General features: G+C 35.7%; 3 protein-coding genes across 3 annotated transcripts; 2 read left to right on the top strand and 1 right to left on the bottom strand.

The window, feature by feature from the left end:
* The first annotated feature begins 2,882 nt into the window (after positions 1–2,882).
* LOC130721123 (methyl-CpG-binding domain-containing protein 4-like) lies at positions 2,883–4,673 on the top strand. The gene is made up of 2 exons (XM_057571857.1): positions 2,883–3,072; positions 3,917–4,673. The coding sequence occupies exons 1-2, from the start codon at positions 3,022–3,024 to the stop codon at positions 4,406–4,408; spliced, it is 543 nt and encodes a 180-aa protein (XP_057427840.1). The 5' UTR covers positions 2,883–3,021; the 3' UTR covers positions 4,409–4,673.
* Positions 4,674–9,212: 4,539 nt separating this feature from the next.
* Positions 9,213–11,995, bottom strand: LOC130718706 (uncharacterized protein At2g29880-like). The gene is made up of 3 exons (XM_057569338.1): positions 11,755–11,995; positions 10,270–10,599; positions 9,213–9,816 (listed from the first exon to the last, which is right to left on the bottom strand). The coding sequence occupies exons 2-3, from the start codon at positions 10,597–10,599 to the stop codon at positions 9,280–9,282; spliced, it is 867 nt and encodes a 288-aa protein (XP_057425321.1). The 5' UTR covers positions 11,755–11,995; the 3' UTR covers positions 9,213–9,279.
* A 1,350-nt stretch (positions 11,996–13,345) lies between these two features.
* Positions 13,346–14,964, top strand: LOC130721120 (methyl-CpG-binding domain-containing protein 4-like). Its single transcript, XM_057571853.1, has 2 exons — positions 13,346–13,505; positions 14,287–14,964. The coding sequence occupies exons 1-2, from the start codon at positions 13,458–13,460 to the stop codon at positions 14,785–14,787; spliced, it is 549 nt and encodes a 182-aa protein (XP_057427836.1). The 5' UTR covers positions 13,346–13,457; the 3' UTR covers positions 14,788–14,964.
* Positions 14,965–16,581: the final 1,617 nt, after the last annotated feature.

The following is a 16,581-nucleotide window of genomic DNA, read 5'->3' as shown; positions in this document are numbered from 1 at the left end:
CGTCAAAAGGAAATGAGTTTAATTTGTTTCAATGGCTTCCAACATGTTCCAGTATGCAGAGCGAACTAATTAGAAGGAAAATGTACGATGATGATTGAAACAGAAGAGAAGAAGAGAATTGGAGTGAGTAGATGATGAAAATGGCAATGGGGAAGACGGCTAGCAAGAAAGGGAAGAGTGTAGTGATTGTGAAGGAGAGGTGGGAGAATAAATCTAAGGGTAATTTTGTCAATATAAATATTTTAATTGAGTGTTATGTTCTGTTCCCTTCCGTTCCACCTTTTTTCACGAAACCAAAATGTTCTGTTCCAAGAGTTTTTTGTCCTGTTCCGTTCTATCATAAAAATACAACAAACACTGAACATAACCAATATGTCATGTTTCATTCCCTTCCCACCTGTCTACCAAACGCTACCTATGTGTCATCCATCAATTTTTGTCTAGCTACCAGTTACATGGTGAGTCTAGTCAATTAAGAGGTGATCACGTGAACTTATCGCATTAGTGTTTATCCTCTAATTTTTTTAAATCATTTTCAGTCCTCCCTCTTCCCTCATTCTTCCTCTTCCCCCTTCTTATCCTGGAAATGATTTTAAAAAAAAAATTAGAGGGACCAAAACTGATTCAAAAAGTCTATGTGATCACACTCAGATAACTAGACTCGCCATGTTGGCTAGTAGCTAGGCAAATTTGATGACATGTAGGCACAAATTTAGCAATTGAATCTATTGCAAATAAAAATAAATAAAATCAATGATCAATTGCAAATGATTAGTTTTATGGTGAACATTTTAGATTCCTCTTTAAAGCTATTTGTGTTCAAGTCTCAGAAACTGAGTTGCTCTCTAAGGTGGATGTACTTGAGTTTCTTGAGCTTGAAGATTTCCTCCTCGAAGGTACCTTAGAAGTTGTTGTCGTGTGCGTTAAAGGGGCTCTAAATTGGTCATGCAGAGTGTAATCTTGGTAGGAAATGGTTGGAGAAGACGTTGTGAGAGATGTTGAGGACCTTGAGTGAAGTGATGCTTGTGAGCTCTGAGGGAAACTGGCCGGTGAAGTTGTTTATGGAGATTGTGAGGTTCTCCAGTTTATCCAACAACCCAATCTCTACGGATGATGACCAAATAGCGGAACCTGTAGGCGGAATATAATATGATTCACTAACTTATGTTGTCCACGGTGGGGAAATTTGTTTAAATGGGTAATCATAATTCAAATGTAATAACGTGGTCGTTAACCTACTGATAATGCCCATAATTAGGCTTATGATTTAGTTGTTTACATTATCCTTTGGTTCACCAAATTAGTTTATTTTTGTCTTGATAACCATATAACATCTTAAGTTAAGCACATTTTCACATATAAATAACCATATAGTATGCATGTCAAATACTTCGACCCCATCACAAAATGGTTAACTTCCCGATAAAAAAATAACGCCCAAATTTCTCAACCAATGATAATATTAGTAACCATTCAAAAACAAAGGACCACGTCGTACTTGATTTTAAAACTCCACGCTTTCATAAGTGACGATTCATATGAGAAGTTTCCAGGAAAATGAAACGTTCTCTTGAAGGATGTGCTTAAGTGCCAAGTCTTTCCTGGCCAGAACTACCTGTGAGTTTCCATCACAAGTTCAACAAGATAGTAGCCTCGTTTGACAAAACCAATTTCGAAATTCAACTTTCAAAAACAATATCAATATATAATGCCTAATATATATAAATATATCCGCAATTCAAAATAATAATCCTTGAACTCAAGTGCTTCAACAATCAAAAGAAACAATAATTCAAAAGAGTATTAGATAATGAGATGATAAACTAAGGTTGCCTTCATAGCCATTGTGTCGAAGAATTAATCATAGATTTTCTCCCTCACAACCTCCAGCTTCTCGTCAACCCTTCGGTAGCCCTAATCCCATCCTCAAGTGAACCACTAAACGTTGTCTTCCGCGTGTCGTGGTTGAAAGTCCACGCGTCAGGGTTCTAAGCACGAAATAAATCATAAGTCACTAGGTGATCCATCTTTCTCACCTAGGCGTTAAGCGCCCAAACGACATAAAACAAACAAGTAAAGATTAATTCATACAAAGCAAGTAAACAATAATAATATTCTATAATAATATATTCACGCCAAGTTTATAAAATCTGTTAAATTTTAAAAAGCCCACATAAATTTTAATTTTTAATATAGTTAAATATATAATAATTTTATAATTAAAATCAAATTTAAATAACACTCTATGTATAACTTATTTTATTGTTATTATATAACTAAAACATTTTAAATATCAATTATAAGAAGTTTCGCGCGAGAAACTTTGGAGAAAAAGTGGGGTGTTGCCGCCATTTTACGGGATGAAGATGGTTAGGTAGTTGCCGCTCTGACGTTAAGTTTACAGGTCCAACAAGACATATTGGTGGTAGCAGCTTTGGGAGTCCTTTAATGCATTCATTTGGCTCTACGCACACAATCTATGAATATTGCGGTCGAGTCAGATTGCAACAAGGTAATTTCGGATCGCTTTGAAAGCAATAAGTATCCATGTGCGGTGGCGAAAAAGATCAAGAAGCTTATGCCCTGTTTTAATTCAATTGAGTTCGTTCATGTTTACAGAGTCGCAGATAATGCCGCTCATATCCTTGCTAAGTTTTCTTCGATGCCCAAGGATGAAACTTGTTTTAATTGTGCTCGTCAGTGCGTTCAAGCTCGTATTCTCTCTCTTTGACATTTTTCTGAATATCTTTTAACGCAGTTCCGTTTTCCGGAAAAAAAAAAGTAAGAAGATATCCTCTTACATTTCACCATTTTTCACGGAACCAAAAACGTACCGGAAAAATCCAACTTACAAAATACGAATATAACAAACATTGAACATAACCGGAGTATTGTCTCGTTCCATCTCTTCCAACGTTGTACCAAACAAAACGCTACCGTATATATATGTTCATTTCACCATTCGGTTGAGCTGCATGCTGTTGGTGAGTGAGTGAGTGAATCAGAAATTTGAGTGCATCAATGGCGACCGGTCAAGAAATCACCAAATCTCCACCCACTTCCTCTTCCAAGGTATCAATCCCTTTCTCTCACTCTTTTTCATTCCTAATCCCTAATTTTCTAGGGCTTTTATGTGCATTAGATCATCTACTTCTGAGGAACCCAATTCCTAATTTTTCTAGGGTTTTTCCATTTTACCTTTGATTCTTCAGTTTTCATTGATTCACATTGTAAATTGTATTTTTTTGATCAATGGTTGCTTGTCCTTGTGCTTTTGAATAGGTGAATTGTATCATATAGTCTATCATGGATGGGTATGCATCTGTTGTTTTATTTTTTATTAAGCTATGGCATGGTTGAATTGAATGATCAAATGTGTATAGGTTGAGTAGGAGAAGATTGAATTCAATTCGATTGCGATAGATATATCGAAAAAAGCCAGTAAGGTCGACTATATGGATCACCCTATGTATCGAAAAAAGCCAGTAAGCTGGAGTTTTTAATTTTCTGAATGACTGTTTGTTTTTTAGCCAAGCAAATCTGAATTTTGTATGTGTAATTTGCTGTTTTGAATAAACAATAGCAAAAGCCAGTAAGGTCGACTATATGGATCACCCTATGTATCAAAAACCAAATGTTGTGATAGATCTGAATTTTGTATATTATTGGAGGTTGCTGCTTACTGAGTTTAGTTTTTAGTCGTTAATGATGTTTTGATAGATCTTGAAAGAGTCTAATTTGATTTGTTAGTCAATACTCATTGTGTTGAAATGATTTTGCTGCTGCTACTTGTCTGTGTCTGGTTAATATCAGCTTTTTCCATAGGAAGGAAGGAAGCTTATAGATTAACATTTGATCTTTATTGAATGTAATAACTTCTGCTGCTTTCTAAACTGCTGGTTAATTGTTGTGACAGAGATCAGTGTTGAGTCAGGGTTCCATTGATGTATATGCTGCACAATGCATCAAGTGCTTGAAATGGAGGGTGATTGATACCCAGCAGGAGTTTGAAGAGATCAGACATAAGGTCAGTCAGGAACCTTTTGATTGTAGCAGAAAGGCTAATTGTTCCTGTGATGATCCTGCTGATATTGAATATGACTCCTCTCGGACATGGGTTATTGACAAGCCTAACCTCCCAAAGACACCAGAAGGGTTCAAGAGAAGCTTGGTGCTGAGAAAGGATTACTCGAAGTTGGATGCTTACTACATCACACCTACTGGCAAAAAGCTGAGAACCCGCAATGAGGCTGCAGCATTTCTGAAAGATCATCCAGAACTCCAAGGTATATCTGCTCAGGATTTTGATTTTTCATGCCCAAAGATAATGCAGGACACCATCCCAGAGATTGTTGAGCAGAAGGATTCTGCTAACAAAAAAGTTAAGAAAGCTAAAGATGAAAATTGACTATTATCATTACAAGTTTGCATGCTGGTGTAGATGCTCATGCTGACTGGTCTGTTAGATTGCGTTGTCTTTATATTTTGTTGGATTATGTTGTTTGTGTGTAATCACACACCTAAGCAGATATTTTCTAAGTTTTGTGGGTTTTAAACAGAACACCCAAAAAGATATCCCTTACATCGGGCTTCCTTTTCTTTTTCCTTCAAAATATTTTGTTGGAGTTGCATGAACAGAAATATATGAATGTTACATTCTGCACTTAAATTGAGCTTTATGTCTATCTATGCTATCTTTGATGTTTGATTTTAATCATCCAATAAGTTTTTAAGCTAATTTAATGTCTCAGTATTTTTAATTATTTTAGCTAAGTCATTTTATCAAGTTTCTTTTACTTCAAACATTTAAATTCTTAATTTTTTATTCAATCTTCAAAATGGAATAAATTATTCAGTTTTGTTTCTTGGTGTTTTGTTGAAAAGTGTCCAACTAAAGGGATTTGGTTTGTTGTAAGTTTCAAAATAAAATGTGTTTGGCTAATATGGAGCTAAAATAATTTTTAACTAAATTTCCAAATGATTTTAGCCCATATTTTAAAACATGAAAAAAGGTTTTTATTTTTAAAAAATTGCATCCTGCTCGATCCTTTACCATTGTCGTCGTTGTTAGAGATACTTTTGGTCGCTGTCACTCTTGCCACTATAGCTTGTTGTTATCCACTAAACTCCACCACCACCAACTCTATTTGTACCATCCACAACCATCGCCAATTTGTAGCCACCACCACCCGGTAGGCTGATACCCTCCACAACCACAACGACCACCCCCAATAACCTCCACAACCACTTCCGCCACCATATATCAATCAATGTCGCCACTCGTAACCTTAGGCTTCGTTTGGATTGATGGAGGGGGAGGGAATGGAGCGGAAGAGAGAGGGTGGAGGAAGAGGTCCACTGTTTGAATTAATTAAAAATTGATGGAAAGGAATGGAGCCCGATGGAATGTGCTCCATCATGTTCCATTACTTTCCCCTATTTTTGTTCCCCCTCAATTTGGGAGGAATGAGATGGAGCAAAATTATTGACATCTAACAAAATTATAAAAATACAAATATGTCCCTTAACCACCCCCTTATTACTACCCAATTTCTTTCACGCTCATTTAGAACCTGTTGCTTCTTTTGTTGCAGTTTCCATTTTGCTGCATTTCTACATCACTGCATGAGTCTTGGTTTTTTATAATGAACATTTCTCTATCTGCTGCATTGCTGGCTTGTTTGTTCCTAATAATTGCTTTTAACTTTGTGTCATTGTTGAATTCCTTACTGCGTTCAATTCCTTGCTGCATTATTCAATGTGTTTTGTTAAATATGATTTCAAACACAGGCTTTTGTAGGTATATGCAATCAATTTGTAATTTTTATTGGAAGCCGAAGCATCTCGTAAAAAAAAATTAGCGTTTTGTGTTAGATTTGGGTTTCTGGTATTTTTTATTAGTGTTTTCTCCATTCATGCTATCCCGTTACATTTTTTAAACATGTCAGAATTTGAAAACAAGACTAGCTAATGCTCCAAGAAAGAAAGTAAGGGTAATATGGTACTAAAATTTTTATAACTTATTCAACTCCGTTCATTATCCAAACAATGGAGTAGTAACTTTGCTCCGTTCCATCCTAAAATACCCAAACAATGGAAGGAGACTTTTATTCCATTCTGTTCCGTTCCATTCCATTCCATAGGTAGCGTTTGGAAACTGAACGGAACAGAACAGAACGGAACGGGATGAAATAGGACAATTATGTTATGTAGTCTGTGTCTGGTATACACAACATGAATAGAACAAGATTACAAGGTTAATTACATATATACCCTATCATGTTTAGTATTTTATCAAAAAAAAAAAAAAAACTCGGACTTAAAATTACATAGAAGCAACACAAATGATAAAAAAACATAAATAAGTTGTAAAATTAATAGTAAAAAAATAGCTGAACATATTAAACATGATTTTTGTTTTCACGTAATGAAACAAATGATTTAAATTAGGGTAATCGAATAAGAAATGGCATCAGATCTGATCATTGCACTTTGTCCATCTCCTAAAACGAAGATGAGTTTAATTTGTTTTAATGGCTTCCATTATTTATGTCTCGATGTGCAGAGGGAATTATTAGGAGGAAAAAAATGTAATGTTTGGAAAGGAAGAGTACTGTAGTGAATAGATGATGAAAACGCAGATGCAGATCGAATTATTAGGAGGAAAAAATTTAATGATTGAACGGAAGAGTATTGGAGTGTGATGAAAATGGAGATGGGAACACGGCTAGAAGAAACGGAAGAATTGAGAAGGAGAGATGGGAAAATAAACCTAAGGGTAGTTTTGTCAATGTAATTATTTTTATTGAGTGTTCCGTTCCGTTCCCTTTGGTTCCACCCTTTTTCACAGAACTAAAGTGTTCCGTTCCAGGAGCTTTATGTCATGTTCTGTTCCATATAAAAAACATGACAAACGCATAACAGAACCAGTATGTCCCGTTCCGTTCCCACCTGTCTACCAAACGCTACCTTATATTACATTCCGCTCCGTCCCGTTATGTTCCATCAATCCAAACATAGCCTTATACTGCCATTGTCATCATGTATCCTCCACCACTATCACTACCATATGATATCCACCACTACTACCACCACCAGACACCCTTTGCCGCCACCATGCGATGCCATATGTTGCTATCATTGTTGTCGTCGTCTGGTACCCTCTACTATCTCCACTTGCCTCTCACTCTCCACCATTGCCATTGCCTACCATCACCTCACTCTTTCCACCGTCTTCACTCTTTCCACCGTCTTCGTCAAACACCCTCCACCACAACCATCATGAGGCACCCTCCATCATCACCTAGTAGCCTTCATTGTCACCATTATCACCGCTTCCCTTAGGAACCCAACACCTCCCAAAACCATCCACCGAGGCCACCATTGGCACACTTTATTATCATTGGTACCTACAACATTACACAAACTCTACTATGCCATGTGGCCGCGAAGTTGGTAGAAGATTCCTTGCAGTGGTGATGAAAACCTTGACTTTATGAAGTTGAAAATAACTTTTTAAAATTGAAAACCACAAAAACTAAACTGAAATTATAAAATTGAAAAACTAAGGACCTGTTTGGTTTGAGGAAACATTTTCTGTTTTCATTTCCCATTTCCATTTTTTGAAAATGATTTTCATTTCCAATTTTTCAACATTTAGAAAACGTGTTTGGTTTAATTTGGTATTTTCCATTTTTTGAAAATGAAAATAATGAAAATGTGTTTGATTGAACTGTTTTCAATTTATGAAATAATTTTGAGTAAAATACACTCACCAAGGTTTGACATAATTAATAATATATTTTATATCTAATTCTTTTATTTTCAAATATAAAAAATGGTATATGTTTGTTATATAACTATTATAACAAAAATATTTATTATTCAAGCGTTGAATCCGGCTGTCACAACAAGTTGCAAGTAAGAGAAATATATTATAAATATTATAAGTATCATTGGTCTTAAAAATAAAAATTATACAATTCTACCTAAGATCTATTGAAATTTTCCCACATTTGATCTGCAATAGTTTCCCGAACATGAGTCATTTCAGCGGCTTGATTAGCATCAACATTGACTCCTTGTTGGTCTACCTGTAAACCTTGTGCATCCATAATTAAGTCTTCTTGAGCATATTGGTCAAAAAGATTATCTCTAGCGTATTGCATTCTAATAAAATTGTGTACTGTGCAACAAGCAATAGGGATTAGTCTTTGTCTTCGAACGGGATAATTTGGCATTAACTTCAAAATTGGAAACCTTGCTTTCAATACTCCAAAGCATCTTTCGATAATATTTCTCAATGAAGAATGTCGATAGTTGAATAATTCTTGTTTTCGTTGTGGTCTTACCCCATCACGAAAATCTCGCATGTGATACCTTTGCCTCCGAAATGGGGCAAGATAGCCAGACACATTTGGAAATCCAGAGTCAACAAGATAAAATTGATCTGTAAAAAATAGAGCATCTATTGAATAACAAAAATATGTTGGTAAAATTCATTATTAAAACTAAAAATTACCTCCTTCTGGCTTTGGAAAATTGTTTTCAGGAGTCAAAGCATCTAAAAACACTCACACTCTTGCGTCATTTGCTGTCCCTTCCCAACCAGAATAAACAAATGTGAATAGCATGTCAAAATCACATACTGCCAGAACATTTTGTGTTATCAAGACCTTAGAACAATTCTAAACCATTTGCTTATTGTATGCAATGAGTGTTGAAAGCGGTCGGCAACGAGTCGATGACGCAAGTTATGACACACTATGATCAAGAACATTGCAACTGCTTCTTGCAGGCTCACCTTTTTTCCATCTCTCAAGTTTCCAACATCTCTCAAAGTTTCGCAAAAATTCAGAAACACGGTCTTCTTCATTCTAAAATTATCATAGCATGTAGTTTCATTACCAAGCAAAAATTCTAGAGTATACATCCTTCCAGTCAACTTGGAATTTCTGCATGGTGTTTTACTAATAAAACTCTGCTGGTATTCCATGACCAATGAAGCAATAATAATATCTCCAAAGTCATCCAAATAAGAGTCAGTGCTACTTTCACTTGAACAATCCATAGATTTATCTATAGACATTTTAACCTGCTCAATTAAATAATAATATTAATTATTATCAATAATATGAAAACATTCATATACTAAAAAATAATGTCAACCCATTAAACGCATATCATAGCAATTCAATACTAACAAGGAAACAAAACAAGAAAATCCGATCTTCAATCTCATAAACAAAATAACATAAAATTAGAATCAATTAAATGATACTACTCAAGAGATGCTAGCCAATCCATTTTCCTAATTGAAGACATTGCTATAAACATTTTTCTCAAATCCTTATTTGTAAACTTCTCCACGGCAATGCTGAAAACTTTTGGGGAAATACCATCCATGGAATCTAATAATTTAATGCATGCGTCTGCAGAAGAATCAACTTCATTTTTATATCTATCTTCCCTTGCATCCATTGCGTTAGACCATTTGGTCACTGCTGATTCTAACACATCCAGCCTTGAATTTTTTGCTTCCTTACGACGACCTTCACTAGAAGTCCCAGTGACTTTTCTCCTTTTACTAACTTCTTGCAGATCCTCTCCATCAACATCAATAACTTTAGAATCAATATGAACACCTTTTGAGAGAAATTCTTCCTCTATTTCTCTCTCTTCATCGGAGTTTGGTGGCTCTTGAGTAGAAGCTTGACTTAACTTTCCAGTTGCTGTACTAGAATTAAATATCTCACCAAGGATATAATAGTCATGCTCAAATCCATGTTTCTTAAACTGCTTGTAGAATTTTCCTTTCTGAAAAAAAAAGAACAATGATTATATTTCCCAACATGTGTACTCTTGTCCAAATACATAAGAAAAGCAGTAGTAGTTGAGATTATAATTACATGCTCACTTGTTAAAAGAAATAACTACTAAAACAAGTCCATATACATATATTAACTATATACTACTAAATCCAATGATAAGTTTTTACTAAAATTGTACATATACTTGCAGTATATACCACAACTACAAGTCCATATCATTTTTATTTTATAATTAACAAAATTTCATTCGGTTCAAGATAATTGTGTAGCCTACTAGCCTATGCATATATATATATATATATATATATATTACAATACAAGAGCAAATTCTTTTTCCTTTTTTAAGAAATTCATCTCTGATTTGTCTTCACAATAAAGCCATTGATAATTGAAGAAGATAATTTAACAATGATAATGATATTCTATAAGTTAAACTTACCTTGTACATCTCTTCCCATACTTCTTCAGGAGAATTCACTTTGTTAGCCTCAGGATCCCATGTAACTCCTGTGCGAGATATCAAAGTTGAAAATTCACGATGTTGAAGGCGTAGCCGATTAAACTTTCCCTTCAGCCTTTCTACACCATCAGGTAGGGGTGCTCCACTTGTCTTTTGCAACTCAATGTTTATTTCTTCCCATATTGTTTTCTTAAATGTAGACCCTTGCAGCTGCCCTTTTTTCACTCGATCATAAATAATATCAATGAATATCTTTGTGTTTTGGGTTGTCCATTCCATGCTCTCCCCCTTCTCAGTTTTTCCTCCCATCTTATGCAAATAATCTCATATTAAGCAAGTAAACTATTAAAGGGCACAAGAGACTCTTACAAGGCAAGTAAAAAAAACAGACCCTGCAGAGCACAATTAAAAGAACACAAGAGACAATATATATGGATGCCATAACATTCAGATTATTGGTACAGCAACTGGAAAAAGTTAATAACCAAATGCAGCCACTAGCTTCAATCCCCAACAAAACAAAAGAAAAGGTAATACATCACACCCCTACTAGTCCCAAAACCAAAAGCCCCACCAAATTTACCATGGTGGAGGCATTCCCAAAAACTGAAAAAGAACCAGCACCTATTATTGGAAAGCCAACTACAAGCAACCAAGATGCAAGCATTCCTACATCAAAGTTGTTCCTACTACAAGTAAACCTTTTTTTTTTTGGTAAGCCAAAGTTTAATTACTGCAAATACTATGAGTATTTTAAGCCATGTACAAAGCAAAAACAAGAAAGAAGGAAGAATACTAAAGCTACTTCTATCTAGTACTGGTACTGTACAAAGGAAACATAACACCATACCAAAAACAATTCAAATCCCCTACTAATTTAAAAATAGCAGCCACGGGCCCTTACAGAAACAGGAAAAATATGCAACCAGCCAAGTCTCCACATAAAGCCACTAGGTTCTATGGCAAACCCAAGGTTTCAATTGCCTCAGCATCACGTGTTTTTGCATAGCACATATGACATGTATTACTATGAAAAAATATATGTCCAGTTGGTTAATCTGTGGATTCTGTGTTGTATGTTAATTGTTGAAGACACCCTAATATCAGCAGTCAAAGTGGAGCAATTTGCCTGGACATCTTAAAAGACCAGTGGAGCCCAGCATAAAACGCAAACCAGCCAAGGAATAGAGTTCAGAATCAACCAAAAAACATGGGTTTTACAGATTTTGAAGGCAGTATAGAGGGTTTAAACATGGATTGAAACACCAAACCGAAAAAACTAGCTCCAAAATCAACCAAAACCCATCAAGTGAAGCACCCAAAATAGAGTAACCAAGAAATAAGGTTCATATCAGATGGCACCCAAAAAAGACATAAAATAGGGTTCACAGTGCAACATGGTGAGAACCCAGTTTCACGTTTCAAAAATTCAAAAAAGAGAAGACAAAAGAGAAGGAGAAGAACCTTGGTTGTGGGATGAAGGAGGTAGCAGAGAAGAACTTGCAGAGGTTAGGGCCGGCACACACTTTCTTCCTTCAGAACGAAAAGAAAAGAAAGAAACCAATTTCATTATAATTACAACCCTGCCACCGCGTGTTTTCATCATTTCGTTTCCGTTTTCATTGAAAATGTGAAAACGACTTTTTTTTATTTTCAAAAGTTGACCCATTTTCAGAAATATTTTCTCTGAAAATATTTTCAAATTTTTAATCAAACACGTTTTCACAACTATTTTCTGTTTTCTTTGAAAATGAAAACAGAAAATGGCCAAACCAAACAGGCCCTAAATTTTTACAATTTCAAAACATAAAACTAAAATTCACCTTAAAAAATGCCTAAATTATCAAATTCATCTTAAATAACCTCAATGTTTTCAAAATTCCCACTCTTGAAGTACTATTATTATATTTATACAAAAATAAATTATGAAATTACTAACCCCATTGTTCTAAATATCATCGGTCTACCTAGGATGGAGTAAAGTTACTCTCATGGGTGATTTAGACGACCCTGTAATTTAAAGATGAAGAAGTTCTTGGATCTCAAAGTGAACTTGTTGTTTTGGCCGAGATTGTGCGGCAACACAAAGATGAAGTTGTTCTTCGATGAAGCGTTTTGAGGTTGGGAATCTTGCTGATGAAAGAGGGAGGGAGGACGAGGAGCACTAACGCTTGTTCTGGAAGAAGGTGATGAGAGTGAGATTCTTCAACTTCGAGAACCTCTATGAGATATATCAGGTGAAGACATTGATGGAGAGGTCTATCAAAATAAAGCTCATCACGGAAGATAGCTTTTGACAAAATGGCCTCGATGAGGTTGTTCATATGCAATAACAAGTAGTGAAGTTTTATTAGTGGAATCTCACTACTAAAGGCGCAGTATGCCAATTAAAGATCACAGAGGTTTTTTAAGGAATCAAAAGCTAGTGGGATTCCACCTTTGTAAATTTCATGTACTCGAGGTGCAGTTCTTTGAGTGTCTCCAACTTCGCTAAGCTCTCATGAATCTTCCTTGTCAAGCTATTTGCGTTTAAGTCGATAAACTCAAAGCTCTGAAACTCTTAGTGGCTCTCTGGTATCATGACAAAGTAATAGTTCCTAGTGAGGTGGAGGGACTTGAGTTTCTCGAGCTTGATGATTTCCTCCTAAGGGTTTTAGAGAAGTTGTTGTCATGGGTGTTTAGGGTCTTGAGCTCGGTTATGAGGAGCATAATGTTGTTGGGGAAACAACTGGAGACGATGTTGTCCGTAATGTTGAGGACCTTGAGTGAAGTGAGGCTAGTGAGCTATCAGGAAAGGTGATTGACGAAGTTGCTCCAGAGATTGTGATGTTCTCAAGTTTATCCAACAACCCGATCTTCAACAGAAGTTGACTAGACAACGGGACGCAGTGTAGAAATTGTCGTAAAAACTTTCATTACTATTTTTAATTACTTGCTCAACTAGTAGCCAATACTTAATCGTAGCCGTTCATTAAATCTAACGGCTAAATGTCTTTTTCACGCGTGAATGACCTATTCACTAGTTCGCCCTAGTCGCTGCCTCATATATTATATATTTTAAGCTAAATAACAAAATTGCAATTGTTCATTCTCTCACCCTTAGATTGAGTTGAAGGCAGTGCTAGGTTCTGGTGGAGAGCGAGTGAATCGGAAATTTGGATGCAAGAATGACGGGCAGCCAAGAAATCTCAATGTCAACACCCGCTTCTTCCAAGGTATCCATCCCTTTTCAATTCCGAATCCCTAATTTTTCTAGGGTTTATCCGTGCACAATTTCACACTGAATGGTTGACTGTTTTTGATTCTTCAGTTTTCATCGATTCACACTGAATGATTGTCTGTTTTTGGTCAGTGGTATATAGTTGCTTGTCGTTGTGCTCTTAAGTAGGTGAATTGTAACACATAGTCACATAGTCTATCATGGATGGGTATGCATCTGTTGTTGTTTATGTAGTGAAAGCTTTGTCATGGTTGATTCCAAAAGATATCTGGAAAAAAAAATTGTTAATTTTCTGAATGACAGTTTCTTTTTAACCAAACAATTATTCAATCCAAATTTTGTTTGTTAATTGGCTGTTTTGAATGACCAACAACATCTACCAAGAATTTCGACTATATGGATCACTCAGACGCCATTGTGCTTGATCAAAAACCAAAATTTGTGGGATATTATTAGTCATGAGGTTGCTGATTACTAAATTTTGTATTTAGTAATTAGTAATGTTTTGATAAACCTTGAAAGAGTCTAATTTGATTCATTAGTCATTACTCATTGTGTTTAGATGATTTTGCTGCTGCTACTTGTTTGTTGCTGGTTAATATCAGCTTTTCCATAGGGAGAAGGAGGTAAAAGATTCGCACAAAAAATCAGAAAGAAAGCTTGAAGATTAAATATTTGAAAAAGTTTGAATAGTTGCAAAGCCTGGAGTATTAAATCTTTTATTGAATTTTATAACTTCTGCTGCTTACTGAACTGCTGGTAAATTATTGTGACAGAGATCAGTGTTAAGTCAGGGTTCCGTTGATATATATGCTACGCAGTGCATTAAGTGCTTGAAGTGGAGGGTGGTTGATACGCAGGAGGAGTTTGAAGAGTTTAGACAAAAAGCCAATGAGGAACCTTTTGATTGTAGCAGAAAGGCTAATTGTTCCTGTGATGATCCTGCTGACATTGAATATGACTCCTCTCGGACATGGGTTATTGACAAACCTAATGTTCCAAAGACGCCACAAGGTTTTAGGAGAAGCTTGGTGCTTAGAAAAGATTACTCTAAGTTGGACGCTTACTACATCACACCTACCGGCAAAAAACTCAGAACCCGCAATGAGATTGCAGCATTTCTAAAAGAACATCCAGAATTCGAAGGTATATCTGCTCAGGATTTTGATTTTTCATCCCCAAAGGTAATGCATGAGACCATCCCGGAGGGTCTTGAGCAGAAGGCATCTGCTAGCAAAATTGCAAAAAAAGTTAAGATAGCTAAAGATGAAAACTGACAAATATCATCACAAGTTTGCATGCTGGTGTAGGTGCTCAATGCAGTGACAGAGAAACAAAGTTTGTTCATGTCTTTCTAAACAGACATTCACTGAGTCTTGTGTAATTCAAACAGAACACCCGAAAAATATTTGATTATGTCATTCTGCACTGATAAAATACAAGGTTTCATTGAACTTTATGTCTCTATGCTATCTTTGAGGTTTGATTTTAGTCCTCCAATAAAAATTTAAAGGGATTTTAATATCTCGGTATTTTTAATCATTTTAAGTCTTTTATCAATTTTCTTTTACTTGAAACTCTTAAATTCTTAATGTTTTATTCAATCTTCATATTGAATTAATTATTTAGTTTTGAACATTCTTTTTTTAAAGAGTTCCAACAAAGGGTCTCTTTCGTTTGTAAGTTAAAAATAAATCTCAATGCAAATGTGTTAGGCTAATATGGAGTTAAAATGATTATTACTTCACTTTCTCCATGATTTTAGCCAATATTTCAAAACTAAAAATATTTTTTTTAATTATAGTTTTAGAATTAAGAATGTATCTCACCACTATCCTTTATCTTGCCACCGTTATTAGATAGCTTTTGTAGTTGTTGCCACCCAATTCTCGCAGCTGCCACTCAATAACCTCAAACACCACAACCAAGACAACCTTCTCGACCACCTCAACTACCCGGTAGGTCAGCAGTACCCTCCACAATGACCACCACCCAATAACTTCCACAGCCGCCACTGCCACTAGATATCAACCAATACTGCAATACGATGCTCTCTACCACCATCATCACTCAATGCCTCCACCACTATCATTTGGTATTTGTCACTGTGGCCACCACATTGCACCTTATGTTGATGCCATCATTGCTGCTGCCCCAGTACCTTCACCATGGCCATCTACCAATACCATCCCCACGATCACCGCCCCGGCCTCTCACTCTCCACCATTGCCATCACCCACCATCACCTCACTCTTCTCCACTATTTTCATCCTACACTCTTCACCACAACCAATGTGAGGCCTCCCCCATCATCACCTAATAGCCTTCATTGTCATTGTTGTCACCATTTAGAATTCTCCACCGTTAGCATCACTGCACTTCAGAACAGAAAACCATCCAACACCCTCCACCGGCGTGACCATTGGCACACTATTATTGCCAGAATGCCAGTACACTCCAACATTACACACACTCTAGCATGTCAGCTGACGGCGAAGTTGTTTGAAGATTTCTTATTGTGGTGGCAAAAACCTTGGCTTTATGAAGTTAATTTTTTTTTAAATTGAAACCACAAAAACTAAACATAAATTATACAATAAAAACCATGGCAATATGGCATAATAAAAGGAGTTGTTCTTAAAACTTTTAAGTCATCAAACGTAGAAAATTAAATGAGTAAATGAGCATTATTAGTTGCCATTTTTCCTTTCAAATTAAACCATTACTAGTTGTTGAATTTATGTCATATGTGATTCAATATCAAATGGGAAAGAAAGATGTATAGTCAAATGAGACCTTTAGAATTAGCATTTACTTAGAATTCCATAGTGAACATGAAATTAACGTAAAAGAAAAAAGCTACAAGATGGCTGTGTAATGTTTTTCATTTTACTGCTATTGATGAACCAATATTGAATACGTAGCAATACTCAAAATTGACGTGAACAATTAGTAAATTTGAGAGAAACGGAATTTACTTATTTTTATAAGATGAGGCATCTAATTATGTTACACAGTCATGTTTAATAGATTGAAGTTCTATTTTCATTTCCATTGAATTAATCATGCAG

The sequence above is a fragment of the Lotus japonicus genome, chromosome 5, assembly GCF_012489685.1.
Source record: "Lotus japonicus ecotype B-129 chromosome 5, LjGifu_v1.2".
NCBI classification, from domain to species: Eukaryota; Viridiplantae; Streptophyta; class Magnoliopsida; order Fabales; family Fabaceae; genus Lotus; species Lotus japonicus.
This window is presented reverse-complemented; position numbering and strand designations above follow the sequence as displayed.

Bases quoted from the DNA above. Each gene is read 5' to 3' on its own strand.
- LOC130721123 (XM_057571857.1), top strand. From the start codon at position 3,022: ATGGCGACCGGTCAAGAAATCACCAAATCTCCACCCACTTCCTCTTCC. The intron at 3,073-3,916 runs GTATCAATCCCT...TTGTTGTGACAG, and splicing joins CACCCACTTCCTCTTCCAAG to AGATCAGTGTTGAGTCAGGG.
- LOC130721120 (XM_057571853.1), top strand. From the start codon at position 13,458: ATGACGGGCAGCCAAGAAATCTCAATGTCAACACCCGCTTCTTCCAAG. The intron at 13,506-14,286 runs GTATCCATCCCT...TTATTGTGACAG, and splicing joins CAACACCCGCTTCTTCCAAG to AGATCAGTGTTAAGTCAGGG.
- LOC130718706 (XM_057569338.1), bottom strand. From the start codon at position 10,599: ATGGGAGGAAAAACTGAGAAGGGGGAGAGCATGGAATGGACAACCCAA. The intron at 9,817-10,269 runs GTAAGTTTAACT...TTTTTTTTTCAG, and splicing joins TATGGGAAGAGATGTACAAG to AAAGGAAAATTCTACAAGCA.